Source organism: Hyla sarda, chromosome 4, assembly GCF_029499605.1.
Source record: "Hyla sarda isolate aHylSar1 chromosome 4, aHylSar1.hap1, whole genome shotgun sequence".
Classification (NCBI taxonomy): Eukaryota; Metazoa; Chordata; class Amphibia; order Anura; family Hylidae; genus Hyla; species Hyla sarda.
In genome coordinates, this window is record NC_079192.1 from 295,508,196 (window position 1) to 295,523,376 (window position 15,181).

Consider the following 15,181-nt stretch of genomic DNA (forward strand, 5'->3'; position numbering starts at 1 on the left):
CCCAATCTTTCTCCAGCTGTTGCAAAACTACAACTCCCAGCATGCCTATGGCTGTCTGGGCATGCTGGGAGTTGTAGTATTGCAACAACTGGAGACACACTGTTTGGAAAACGCTGCCCTAAAAATTGTAAAAATAAAAACAAAAACAAAAAAGTAATAAATGTGAATAAGCCCCTCCCCTAATAAAAGCTTAAGGGTAGGGTCATATGCTGCAGATCTGCCTGTGACCCGTCCGTTAGTGTGCCTTCAGCTGTAAGGTCTCCACAACAAATTCCACCAGGTTTAATTCAGTCTGAAAATATCCTGAGGTCTGACATTAAAACTTAAGATATAGCCAAGAGTAATGAAGTAAAGAGAACAAAAAGAAATACGAAGAGAATAGAGGGCAGTATAACAGAGGACATTAAGAGGGTAATAGAAGCGAGTGAGAGAAAAGAGATGGGAAAGTATCGAAGACGAAAAGTAGTGCGTTGTGCCCAACCTCCGCCCCATAATCCATTCAGTCTAAGGGGATCTCAGATTTTCTGAAAAGTCGTCCCATGGTTTCCATATCTTTTTGAAAGAATTAAATCTGTTATCTATCCCAGCTGAGAGAAATTCTATTCTTCTTGTTTCTGTAATTTTATTAAATAGGACTATCAGTCCTTTTCCATCACAAGGATATAAGACATTTTGCTGCTGTTATTATGTAGAAAGGCCATTTAGCAAGGGGGTTTTTCATGTTTTTTTTAAGTCATGGTGTGTAATGGAACATCAACTCTTGTACCAGACCCAATCAAGGATTGGACCTCCAACCAATAATGCCGTAGTTCCACTTTTAATGTTTTTCCGATTGTCGATTATTGTATGCACATACATTACTTCATGGAGCAATCGGGGTAAATTACAAGTAGAAGTACTTTTATGCAGACTAAAAGAATTGACAGCCGAACCATAAGATGTGTTTTTGGAGTGCAATACTGTAGTTTTGCTCACCTCTGGACTAGTTATGGAGGAGGTAAGGCGGCCACTTCTTTTCACACTGATAGCACCTCTAGGAGGGGGAAGGTGCAGCCAGCGTGACTAGAAGACCCTCCTTTCTTCCTGTGTGACTCGTCCCTAATAAGCATATGGCGGAGTGTTTCCATATCCCTCCACATCGCCAGTAGCATATGGAAACATTGTCAGAATTCTGTGCAAAATAATTTTGCTAAATTTTTCTGTTACATACCTCCCAATCCTCCGGTTTTCTACACACAGCATAGAATTCTGTGATAACATTCTTGCAGTTTGAGGTAGCATAAGTAGGGAGACTTTGTCTAAATTCTGAAACGGCTGGAGTTTTGTTTTTTCACAATAAACTGCTTTTGACATCTCTTATCAGCACTGAAGTTTGCAGTACTGACAAAGTGTCTTTTTCTATCACTACCAGTTGTATACACACCATATTAGATGCTTCTAATGAGTAGATGGTTACTCTAATTCATTGTTGTGCCTAAACAAAGCTGTATATCTCACAAGATTGACATTTGTTTTCTTTTAGGTGGTTCTAGAGTGGAGTCGAGATCAGTATCATGTTTTATTTGATTCCTACCGGGACAACATTGCTGGGAAGTCATTTCAGAATAGGTAATATACTCAAATAAATGCCCTTAAGGAAGTACTCTGCAAAGGACACACAGTCTTATTACTGCACTGGTTTTGAGTCTTATCCTTAGAAACAATTCAGCTAAACACACAGATCCTTATGTTCTCTGCGAGATAATCTACATCCAGAGGAGTCTGGCAGCGGTCTATACCTCCTCTCTCCCTTTAGAACACATGTACATTCTGCCAAGGCAAACATTCCTGTGTACAGATGAACGGTAGAGATGGCTGTTAGCTATCACATGTGTATGACTACCTTAAAGGGAAACTGTCTGTGGGGTTGGAGATCTTTGAAAACCTGTCCAGAGGAAAAGTTGCTGAGTTGCCCATAGCAACCTATCAGATAGCTTTTTTCATTTTTCAGTGGCCTTTTAAAAAAAATGAAAGAAGTGATCTGATTGGTTGTTACAGGCAACACAGCAACTTTTCCTCTGGACAGGTTTTCATAAATCTCCCCCGTAGTGCGGGTGAACTGGGTTACAATACGGTATCACTTACCCGGATTCACTGTATGGTTCTGGAGATTCCTTGTGTATTTGCCAGTATTGCTAATCTGGAAATGGCCGGTTCCCTGCAATGGAGACCAGATCCAGTATCCCTCCCTCCATCTCTTCTGCACCAGTATGCCTGCCCCTCTTGCACTTACATTGACGAAGGGTTCCATTAATATTCATGAGGTGAGCAGGCATATTGATGTAGAGGGGACAGAGGCAGGGTGTAGGGTGTGCCTGTCCCGCCTCCATTGCACAAAGCTGGCCATTTCGAGATTAGCAATGGAACCTAATACAATGGTTATCTCAGGAATTGGACCAAGGATCCAGGTAAGTGATACCTTTCTTAAAATCTGATTTACCTGCAATATTACCAGGTGTATTGGGTTTTCGTTTTAATTGTGGAAAATGATAGATTAAACTTCTGTCACCTAAATCACTCTGAAGAGTCTGAGTGAATTCCTATAAGTTGTGGCTTCAGCTTGGCTCCTTGTGATGGTTACTTTCTGTCAACTTTTACAAATAAGAGACGTGATGAGCAGTGTGATACTGCATCTCATAGGACAAACTAGATATTCTGCACACAGTCAGCACAGCTAACATTATATAGACTTGCCTAATATACCATTGCTCTGCTGGTCTCTTTTGATGGGGTAGAAATGATCTCTTTAGCAGCACTTGGTGGTTAAGGGCAGAATGAAGCTGAACAAGGATGAGAGAAAATGCATTACTAGAATTTTGAGCCAGCATTGTATGTCGCATTTCTTTCTGGAGTGCTTCTTTGAGAAAATAAGTATTTAATATGTTTCAGCTGCATATAATCTACTGCCTACACGCGACAGAATGAAGGTCCGTAAAGCGCAGCCTCTGTTTTGTTTGCATAATGTGGTTTTGCTCTCAGATTTTATCTTCTGGACATAAAACAATAGTTTTTTTTTTTAAGAATGTCCGATATTAAAACCCTGCCACATTCCTAGTTAAACGTGCCAAAGGGGCTGTGGCTTTCCTAAAATTGTCCAATTTTGAATGTAGCACATTCACAGAAATAACATATAAATGTTGATGGCACATATTCACTAAAAGATGGAGTAGCATTCAATGGAGCAGAAAAAAACATAGAAAGTTTTACATTAAATTCTAACATATTATTTCGTCTCTATCTATATCTATATATCTATCTATCTATCTATCATTAGTTCCCTTCCCTTTGTCATTGCCAGTCCATTTTTATGTTATTCCTGGTTGGGTGGGGTGACTAACAGCAGAAATATGCAGTACCAGTATGTGAGTAAAGATCACATGTAGTAAAGCATGATGCCCTCTTATCTGTAGAAGCTGTTTTTGCTAATGCCAGGAAGAAGAACTTTACTGTTTGGATTTCTGCAACTGTTTTTCCACGTGCCACTGATATGTGTATAGCTCAGACAGATATTTTCACTTTTGTGCTGCCACACGATCAACCTTTCCTTGGTTTTCCTTTGAACTGTTGGCAAAGATTTTTTTTAATGGCCAATTCTTTATTTTATTGAATCTTTTTTTTTTTGCTTACTTACTATTTTTTCCGCTTTCGTATGGTGTTCATACAGGCTATGTCTTCCCATGCCCATTGATGTAGTGTATACCTGGGTTAATGGTACTGACCCAGAGCTTGCAAAGCAGCTACGGGATGTCCGAGAGCAAATGGAAGAAGAGCAAAGGGCTTTGAGGTACTTTCCTAGCAATACTTTCTTTATATGAAGCAGCGTTTTTTGCTATTGATTGTTTAGTAATATACTTTGTATAAGTATACTTTGTTATATATAGAGTGTACGGCCTCTTTCACATTGCTGTAAGGCTCTGCTATTTGGAGCCCCATCAGCAATACTGTCAAAACACCGGGAGCATAGCAGATACAATAGTAGTGCATGCACAATTTTTTTTCCCGGCAGTGTCCGTTGCACTCAGACCCATTTCAGGGTCTGTCCTGTGTAAGAAAAAAAATAAAATATATAAAAAAAGAACTGAATGGGACAAATGCAAATGGCAATGTGAACTTAGCCAAAGAGTATTCATGTTATCTATATTTCTATTGCTGATTGTGTTCACAATGTTGATGCAGGTTAACTATTTAACTGGTGTGTTTGTTCTCAGCGTATAAACTGATATCATTGATAGTTTATTTTCTCATACATTACATAACTTTGGATGCATGATGGTGCATTTACAAATTGTGTGTGGGTTTCAAGTATTTATTATCCTTTTAATGTCTTTAGGGAACTTATTGGAAGTAACAGAACAGAGCCAACAAAGAAGGGGTGAGTATTATATGTACATAAACATTGTGTATTATCATTCCTGGGGAAGCGAGTAATAATGCACATGAGCTCAATAAGCCTCTGTAGGAACAACTGGGGTAGGTTAGTATAATTTATTATTATTATTAGTATTATTATTATTATTTTTGTTAGTTTTTTTTTTTTCTCACAAACTCCAACATTTATTTAAAAAATTGTTGAATGCCAAAATACCCCTTTATCTCAAAAAGAGCAATTGAGAGCTATTTGGACATAGTAGCAATACAGTCTGAAATTGAAAGTACACATTTGGCCTAGCTACATTGCATATGTTGATTTGTTTACTCCTTTAAACTTGCATGTCTTCTAGTTCTAGTGACAAGATGCTGGAGTGCCTACTTACCCATTGTATCCGTGTCCCAATGATTGTGCTAGATCCTGCCCTTCCTGCCAACACCACTATGAAGGATTTACAGTCAGCCATGCCTTTTTTTCATGCAGCTAAATCATTATTTCATGTTGCAAAACCTAAAAACCCATCAACTAATGTCACAGTGATTGCCTTTGAATCTCAACAAGAAGGTAAGCATTTTACTGATTTTTTCCTTTCAGCCTGGTGAATCACGGTATATACCATATTTATTTGTCTAAATTTTATTATTGCAGTCACTTTCACTAGTCTGTGACACACAATGACCCAGCTTTACTAAGATTGTCTGACAGATTAGGGTTTTTTACATTTCATCAGATTTACGAAGTGTCTGCTTTTTGGTTAGTGTATTCAATTGGTTTTTAATGTGCGCCTCAAAATCTAGAAAAAAAATGTCAAAAACTTAAATCATGCTAAATAAAGGAAAAACCTTGCAAAAAAAAATAAATGTTGGCTTTCAGTCAAGCAAATCTGGGCCAATTTGTGTTTTTTAGTCTTTTGTTTTGTAGTGTATTGCATAAACTGCTGTTTTTGTGTTGGATATGTGGGATAAAATTCAAGATGTCATGCAGTAACTAAACATCCATTAAAGGGGTACTCCGGTGGTACATTTTTTTGATTATATGGCATCTTCTTTGCAAGTTTAGTTTTTTTGCATGTGTTATATGTTTTGGCAGCATGTATGGCGTATTTATGGTCACTTTTTATACCATTTAAAAATGTATAAAAAGTGATCAAAAAGTCCGATCAAAACAAAAATGGTACCGATAAAAACTTCAGATCACGGTGCAAGAAATGAGTCCTCATACCGCCCTGTTGGTGGAAAACTTATAGGGGTCAGAAGAGGACATTTTTAAATGTATAAATTTTCCTGCATGTAGTTATGATTTTTTCCAGAAGTACGACAAAATCAAACCTATATAAGTAGGGTATCATTTTAATCATATGAACCTACAGAATAAAGATAAGGTGTCATTGTTACCGAAATATGCACTGCGTAGAAACGGAAGCCCCCAAAAGTTACAAAATTGTGTTTTTTCTTCGATTTTATTGCACAATGATTTTTTTTTCCGTTTCGCAGTGGATTTTTCGGTAAAATGACTGTCACTGCAAAGTAGAATTGGGGATGCAAAAAAATAAGCCATAATATGGATTTTTAGGTGGAAAATTGAAAGGGTTATGATTTTTAAAAGGTAAGGAGGAAAAAACGAAAATGCAAAAACTGAAAAACCCTGAGTCCTTAAGGGGTTAATGACCCAAACATAGTCAACAAGTTGCATGCGTATATATTTAGTTGGCTTCTAAAGTATGGTGTGAGCATACCACTAGTTAAAAGCTCCTCGTGTCCAAATAGGCTTAGCTTGGTATCCGCTGAATAGTGAGCCATCCATGTAAAATAGACTCTTGTGATATCATTTTTTTCCTGAAACCTCCTCTGCAATGGAAATCTGTGGCCTGTTGCCACTGGAGCAACTTTCTTCAGGGGTTGTCTTGTTTAGACTACTCTTGAATGTTCAATGAATGTATGAAAGAAAGAAGGGGAATTGGAACCATGTATTCAGCTGCTATAAGTTAAAGTGGTTTCAGAAAATGATATTTAAATAATCACCCTAAGATATATTACTTACTAATATAGTGTTATTAGAAATTGTACTGGATTTAGCATTTTATTTTTATTTTTGCTTGAAATACTGCTGATAGGAAATTGTGTTCTTTCCTTTTTAGTGTGGTGTTGTCTCAGCAGACATATCCTACTCTGCTGTCTCAGAAGGCATGGCTGAATGCTCAGTAGATTAGATGATGCCAGATAAAACTGTCCATTGCACAAGGCACAACTCTTCAACCACATTGCCTAGAGTGATGGACGGCATCATTTTATCTACTGAGCATCTTTAAACATCTTTTGCTCTGCTATTTCTTTGTCTTGGTTGTATTCTCTACCAACAAGTTTGGTCCCCTGATAAGGCCTTAATGGGCGCAACTTGTTGGGACGTTAAGTATAAACAATTTTTTAAATTTTTATTCAGGATTTTGTATGGAGGGATTATCTTTACAGTAATTTTGTGTGTTCATATGAGGACACTGAATTTGTAACTTTTATATTATGTTTTATGTACTTTGTCTGAGTCAGACTAGGACCATTCCAGTAATCCACTCCAATTGATTATGCCCTTGACTGTTTTTTTTTTCTCACTTTTATCATAATAATTGGGCATGGTAAGGGTCTGTGCAGTTATCTCACACTTAGTGTACCTGCATGAGAGAGGAAGAGTATAACTAGGAGTGCAAGGTCCCTGTAGAGTGCCCACCCTTTTAAGGGTCTGTGATCTATCAATTTGTAGGGTGGGCAAGTTTTTTTTTTTTTGTAGAACTATGCCCCTTATGTGTTTTTATATAAATTATAAACCTGTGATGCCTCTGGTGTCCTGCTCTGGTACCTTGATGCAATCCTCTTCCTGAGCTTCAGCATGAAACTTAGGCTCAGGGAGCACCCGAACTCAATGTGCCATACTGCTGCTCAGCGATCCACTAGCCAAACTAATGTCCCGGCCAGTGATTGGCTGAGCAGCAGTATGACACATTGGGCCTGGGTGCTTCCTTGGCGCAGGCACCACACAGCAGCTTAGAAAGAGGATCACACTCAGGTACTCGAGTGGAACACTGGAGGCACCTCAGGAGAGCTGGAGGTGAGTACAGATTTATTTTTCTTTATATTCCATTTCATGCACATAGTTTAAAAAAAAATTTCCACAGGATAATCCCTTTAACAGACCAGAAAATTTCATATAATATTTCTTCACTAGCTTTTAAGAAGATTTAAGATCCAGTATCATAGCTGTTACACTGGAACTCCGATGTTTACCTTCTAGAAAACTTGATTAGAAGGCAATATTCCTTTCTGCTTGACTCAATATGGAGGGCTGGTGGAGAGACATCACATAATATTCCTGGTACTCTGATGCAATACTTCTTTTTGGGGATATTTTGAGGATTTAGGGAGATCCTCTATACCCTGTTGCTCTAGGCTAGTAAACCTAATTTTGTAGCATGTAAATATAGGTGTTTTACGCTTTCCTTTTATCTCATTAAAGTTTTTAAATTTTTTTTTTGTCTTTTGTAGCGGAAACTGCACAACTGGATGCACTATTTGAAACTAGAAAGGAGACTGTATGGCGAGCCTATATGGTAAGTTTATCCCACAGTGACTAAGTGACTGTATGTATGATCATTTCTGAGCATAATATTTAGTAAAGTTATTTTATTGTAATGCTGTCCTTTCACATTAAATGATGAACAATAGTGTAGCAGCCTACAGTACTTTCTCCTGACTCAACAAAAAATAGCATCTCTAAACTCCAAAATCTCTCTCACTAGACATTTGTCTCAAAACGCTCCCATTTTTTTTTTTTTTTTTTCAGAATAGATCCATACACTTGCATTTCAGATGCTGTGGCATTCATTTTTGCATTTTTTTCCCTTCTTTTTAATAGTCATAAGTCTTAATTTTTTTTCACCTACAGACCAATGTGAGGGCTTGTTTTATGCTGGACCAATTAATTTTAACACAAAATGTACAGCAAAGCCCAAAAAAAGCAATTCTGGATTTAATTTTTTTTACTGTTTATGCTATTCACTGTACTGTCTTTATTATTGTGTTAAATATTAGTTTGCACACAGCGATATCAAATATGTTTTATGACTGTTTACATTATTTAGTTTTTAATTGGGAAAGTGTGAAGATTTACACTTAAGGGAAGGGGCTAATTCAGATTTAATACTTTTTTTTTCAATATTCTTTAGTCTCCATAGGGGGATATTACATGTAATCTTTCGATGTAATGTTTAATGCTGTGCTATAGTAAAGCACTGATCAGTATTATCCACGCCCTGCTTATAAGACTGAAAACTGCAGAGGCTGCCTGTATACTGAGAGTGCTGATCCAATGAAACAGAGGCAGGTGAGGGCCTCCCATGTAAGCTATGTGTCATTAAGTTGTTAACTGAAATCTGTGTAAATTATGGACAGCACATCAGCTTCTCAAATGATGAACACCTGACTCAGCTTTTTATTTTCCATAGGGCATATTATACTACCCTTAGACTGTATATTTTTTTAAGCTGGACTATATGTGCTGGTAATATGTGCCCCAAGAGCGGCAGTCCACCAGAAATATTTCTTCATCTTTTTTGGGACTGCCCCAAAGTCCTTGATTTTTGAGACTAGGTGGTGAAGATGGGCCAGTTCCGCTTTGCCCCAAAACACGTATTTTCCTCATAAGCCCTGAGGAATGGGATTCTCACTATACACATATATTCCTAACAGAAAGGCCATGCCCCTTGTCTGGCTTTAAAAAATGCCACTAATTAATGATGTGCTTTTCTTCTAAAAGTGGCCTTATAAGCATGTAAGTTTATTGTACTTTGATTTCCTGTCTGTTTACTACCACTTTGGAAATAATTTCCTACAAGTTGAATTCAGTAGCAGATATGGCCCCACCACTCCCTTTTTTTTATTTATTTTTTACCTTTTCTATGATGCTGATACAAGCAGGCATTAGTTTTAGCTGAAGTAAGTTTTAATCAAATATGCCAGAATTATTAATAGGGGAGCCAGCTTAAATGGTCACGCTCATTAAAACTAATTTTTGCTATTGCACTCCTCATGGTAAATTTAAAAATATTTCTAATATACTTTGTTTAAAAAAAAAAAAGAAGTTTTCTATGTTTTATTTGTGCTTAAATAAGCTCAAGAGCACATTTTCCCCCAACTCATACACAGACTTTGGACCAAAGTCCAAACACAGGAAGTGCCGCCTGGAGTGCTGGGGGGGGGGGGGGGGGGGTGTCCAACCAACAGCATATGGCAGTTATGTGTGAGAGGAGCTATGATTGGATGAGGCTGGACACACACCCACTCAGCACTCCAGGCTGCACTTTCTGTGTTTGGACTTTGGTCCAAAGTCTGTGTATGAGTTGGGGGAAAATGTGCTCTTGAGCTTTTTTTAAGCACAAATAAAACATAGAAAACTTCATTTTTTTTAAACAAAGTATATGAGAAATATTTTTCATTTACCATAAGGAGTGCAATAGCAAAAAATTGTTTTAATGAGAGTGACCCTTTAACTCAAATGGGTTACCCGAGTTAAAGAAAAAATAAAGTTGTAAAAAAGCCCCAAACACATTGAAACAACAAGCCAACAGCATCACGTGACAATTTTAGCCAATCAGCGTGTCATACTGCAGCCATCATGGCTACCATCACAGAACGCTGATGACCGGAGTCCAACATATAGCCACTGATTAGCTATTGCCATCATTTGATGTCTACTCCAAAAGGAAGAACAGGGTGCTAACTGGAACTTGAACAAGGCCTTATCTCAGCACCACTCATCATTACTGACAGCTCCCGGTACAGTCTGTTAGCCCGGGAGCTATCTGAAAGAAGAGCCAAAGGCAAAGATCACCTGCTTCTGACATATATATATATATATATATATATATATATATATGCATTGTCAAACTCATAGCCATTCATAATTTATGTACATTATTGGTTTTTTCCTCTGCCACACTGCTCTGCTCTACCTGAAATAAGCATCCCTATAAGTTTAATAGCAGAGCTCTATTTGTTTCTAAAATAAAGCACACGACAAATATTGCTCTGCTTCGTCAAAGTCCTAGGTGTGCATCACATATGTACTTTAGGGTTTTCTTATGCATCTGTCTCACCACCAAACTCTACCACAGGTAAGCACGAATATAACTTTGACATGTAGTGACCTGTAGTCATCACACTAACTCCCCCCCCCCCCCCCCACAAAAAAAAAAAAAAAAATACACCTGACAAACACAAGGCAACTTTGCTACCTCAAAATTATAGCCATCGATCATGCAAGCAATTCACGGTGTTTTTTTGCATATAAGCAGAGTTATATTTTTGGGTAGGTAATGCAGATAATTGCTTTTTATTTCCCCTGACATGGGTGTTTTGTTGACATAGCAAAGCTGTATATGTAGAAAAATAAAGTGTTAATAAGAAAAAAAATCAATAAAAAAAACAAAAACAAAAAAAACCACCATGACAAACACGGCTCTGCTATGTGAAAGTCATAGGGGTGCAATATTCAAGTTCTATTTATTTATTGATGACATTTTTTTTAGACATTTGCTCGTAGCCTGCCAGTTCCATCTATTGCTGGGGAGCCAGTGAACCCATTTTTCCTGGTATCATTAAAAAAAAGTTTTTGATCCAAAGAAAGATGTGGAGCATCTGAAGACAAGCGGAGCAAGGTGGTTGCTACAGTTCAATCACATGATGTAAAAAAAAGCCAGTGATCATAATAGGCTTGTTTACATCCTGAGAGGAGGTTTACTAATGTGTGTGATACCTATCATTGTGGTGCCAGGTCACAAATGTCCCAATACTGCTATAAGTGGCTTACATAGCAGCATAGGGTGATCACATTCAGACCAGCAGTAGTGACACCACCAGAGCACTGATAACCTGAAATGCCAATCAAGCAAGAATGTCCCAGTCTCCCAGGATGTGAGCGAGACCAGAGCAGGGAGATTGGAAGACCCCTGTAAGAAATGAAAAATGAAAGTGAAATATGTTCAATTAGTCATCATGTATAATATGGTCAAGATAAAGATATGTATAGATATATCTCAATGTGAGATCTTCTATTTACCCCATTGCAGTATATAACCATAATACAGTATAGCAGTTGATATCTTGCTTTCTTTATACAGACCACCGACAAAGATTCTCCAGGGTTAGTACTAATGCAGGACCTGGTTTTTCTTAGTGGATTTCCATCAACGTTCAAAGACACAAATCAACTAAAAACAAAACTGCCGGAAAGTCTTTCATCAAAGATCAAGCAGGTAAGGAGACTGTTAGTTATTCTGTGGCATTGAACACATTGTTATTTAAGCCCTTCAAGCAATGCTATGAAATACTATGGGTTCCAAGTTATTTTAAAAAAGGGCTGTTTTTGTTCCTTTCAACTTGTCTTTGGTGTCTCGTGTTTTGAGTCTCAGATGCTTGTCCCATACTTGACTCTCTGGCCTGTTCGCACATATTTGGATTATATGCTTAAAATATCATACTGAGGATTTTCTGTTGAAGATTTTATCATTGATTTACCAGCATAAAACCTGCAACATAAAATATAAAGCATGAAATCTACAATGTACACAAGTATTTCCAAACCCATGGGCCTCCAGCTGTTGCAAAACCACAGCCAAAGGCTGTCCCGGCATGCTGGGTGTTGTAGTTTTGCATCAGCTTGAGGAATGCTGGTTGGGAAACACTGGCATATAGTACACATGCTCTATGATCACACGTACTATACCTGCTGTGGATTTCATGCTGCCGATGTTATCACTGATTTTCCAGCATAAAGGGAGAGATTTATCAAAACCTGTGCAAAAGAAAAGTTGCCCATAGCAACCAATCAGATTGCTTCTTTCATTTTGCAGAGGCCATGAATTAAAAATTAAAGAAGCGATCTGATTGGTTACTATGGGCAACTTTTCCTCTGCACAGGTTTTGATAAATCTCCCCTATAATCCGCAGAATGAAATCCATAACATAAGATTTACAGCATGAAATCTGCAGCATATACAATATGTGTGAACATACATTTTCGGGTGTATTCACACATTACAATATCCTGCGCATATTTGATGTGCAGGATTTGAAGCTGCAGATTGGAAGCTGTGTTCAGTCATTTAGTTTAAATTGAAATTTGCAGCATAAAATCTGCAGCTTTAAATCCTGTGCATCAAATATGTGCAGGGTAATGTACCTATAAATACACACTTAAGCTTCTCTATTTTTTCTCTTCTATTTTCCAATTGCAATCCTTAAAAAATAAAGTTCCCGTGTGTACATTTTGCTGTGCTTTTGATTTCTTATCCGATTATCCACTGAATGTGTTAGTGCTGGTGAGAAGCCGCCGGTTCAAGTAGACTGAATCTCATTGGGTGGCCTGGGATATACCAGGATTTACTGTTTTGAGAGGGAATAAAAAAACACCAGGAGGCGTCATATAAAGTATGTAACAGCTATATCTAGATACAGAAGTATCTCTATAAAATGAATCGAACAGAGAATTTTTATTTCAAAGTGAAACAACACCTATAAAGCTGTTATAACAGTAAGCTATTTACCAAACCGCCTGCCCTTACCTTGTGTTTACAATACATTTCTATGGGATATCTTATAAACAAGTCATGATCACTTCCAAGCAGTGAGCTGGGCTCTGATTGGTTGCAATTGCCAACTAAAACAGTTGTTTTCTTTTTTAAGAGATGTTTGATATATATGCCCCTTATAAGTCTCTGTTAGTTCACGATCAGTAGCTTAAGGCTAGGTTCAGACTACGGAATCTCCGGGCGGAAAATTTCCGTCCGGAGATTCCGAGTGCGGCCAGCGCTGACTGAATAAGTCGGTGCTAGGACCACGCGGACACTGCAGTCTCCAATAGACTGCAATGTGTTCCGCAAGGATTTCCGCCTGAAGAAAGAGCAACGCCATTCTTCAGGTGGAAATTTCCAAGTGGATTTTCCATTCACAAATTCCGAAGTGTGAATTTGTGAACGGAAACCCATTCACTACACTATACATTTTAGCAAGCGGAATTTCCGCCTGCAATTTCGAAGCGGAATTGGAGGCAGAAATTCCGTAGTCTGAACCTAGCCTAAGAGTTGTGTAAAATGATGGGTCTAGTAGCACCCCCTATGTCATTGTTATGGGAAATAAGATAGACAGCCTGATCTCAAAGGGGTATTCCAGGATTTTTTTTTATTTGACTATAATACAGGGGCTGTAAAGTTAGTGTAGTTCATAGTGATGACAGGAAGCCTGTCTGCTTCAATGGGTGGAGGGATCAATCTGCAACTAATGCAAAAGCTGTATGCACCCTGATTGAAAACCACACTGATTTGAATGGATGCAGCTTATTTATGTTTCAATGGGTGGGGTGGCTGATGTGTGGGAGGGAGGAAGATGGAATGGTGAGATTTGTAGTCAAAAAAGTAAAGTCAAACAGGAAATACAGTTCACAAAAAGCTAGCCACAGTGTTATGGTAATCTCACAACACAGCCATTTAGTCCCAAGGCAAGCGCAGATCCATCCTAAACATGTCCATTACTGTCTGCCAGGTACGTACTAAAATCATCTTATGGTGGATAACCCCTTTAACTCCTTAAGGACGCAGACCATTTTGACCTTAACCCCTGAAGGACACAGCCAATTTTCAGTGTAGGACCCAAAATGGTCTGCGTCCTTAAGGAGTTAAAGGGGTTATCCAGCATAAGGTGAATTTTATGAAAAAATTTAGCTTTTTTTTTTTTTTTTAAATTTGAAACTCTCTGCTTATAACAAATGAATATTCCAAATAAATTATATATTGATTCACATATACATTATGTGTACTTTATGTTTGCTTCATAAAGTTGACATGTTTTTACTTTTGGAAGACATCCGAGGGCTTCAATACAGCAGCAATTTTCAAATTTTTCACAAAATTTTCAAAATTGAAATTTTTCAGGGACCAGTTCAATTTTGAAGTGGATTTGAAGGGCCTTCTTATTAAAAAATACCCCATAAATGACCCCATTATAGAAACTGCACCCCTCAAAGTTTCAAAATGACATTCAAAAGGTTTGTTAACCCTTCAGGTCTTTCACAGGAATAGCAGCAAATTAAAGGAGAAAATTCAAAATATTAATATTTTACACTGGCATTTTCTTGTAAACCCAGTTTTTGAATTTTTACAAGGGGAAAAGGGAGAGAAATCTTCCTAAAATGTGTAACCCAATTTCTCTCTAGTAAGGAAATACCTCATGTGTATGTCAAGTGCTCTGTGGGCGCATTAGAGGGCTCAGAAGGGAAGGAGCGACAGTGGGATTTTGGAGGGTGAGTTTTTCTGAAATGGTTTTTGGGGGGCATGTCACATTTAAGAAGCCCCTATGGTGCCAGAACAGCAAAACCCCCCACATCGCACACTATTATGGAAACAACACCCCTCAAGGAACGTAACAAGGGGTACGGTGAGCCTTAACACCCCACAGGTGTTTGACAACTTTTTGTTAAAGTCGGATGTGTAAATGAAAAAAAAATATTTTGCAGTTTTTTCCCCAAATTTTACTTTTTTATAGGGTAATAGGAGAAAATGCCCCCCAAAATTTGTAATCCCATTTCTTCTGAGTATGGAAATACCCCATGTTTGGACGTCAAGTGCACTGCGAGCGAACTACAACGCTCAGATGAGAAGGAGCGCCATTGAGCTTTTAGAGAGATAATTTGTTTGGAATGGAAGTCGGGGGCGATGTGCATTTACAAAGCCCC

The 15,181-nt window shown here is 38.0% G+C and overlaps 1 protein-coding gene across 1 annotated transcript in view; it reads left to right on the top strand.

Annotated features, from left to right (window-relative positions):
* The window catches only part of GNPTAB (N-acetylglucosamine-1-phosphate transferase subunits alpha and beta), a 113,385-nt gene that overhangs the window by 15,139 nt on the left and 83,065 nt on the right, over positions 1–15,181 (top strand). Inside the window, exons 2-7 of the mRNA XM_056574563.1 lie at positions 1,523–1,608; positions 3,704–3,823; positions 4,370–4,411; positions 4,761–4,972; positions 7,942–8,006; positions 11,574–11,708. Coding sequence (XP_056430538.1) covers positions 1,523–1,608; positions 3,704–3,823; positions 4,370–4,411; positions 4,761–4,972; positions 7,942–8,006; positions 11,574–11,708 — 660 coding nt within the window. The remainder of the gene's footprint in view (positions 1–1,522; positions 1,609–3,703; positions 3,824–4,369; positions 4,412–4,760; positions 4,973–7,941; positions 8,007–11,573; positions 11,709–15,181) is intronic.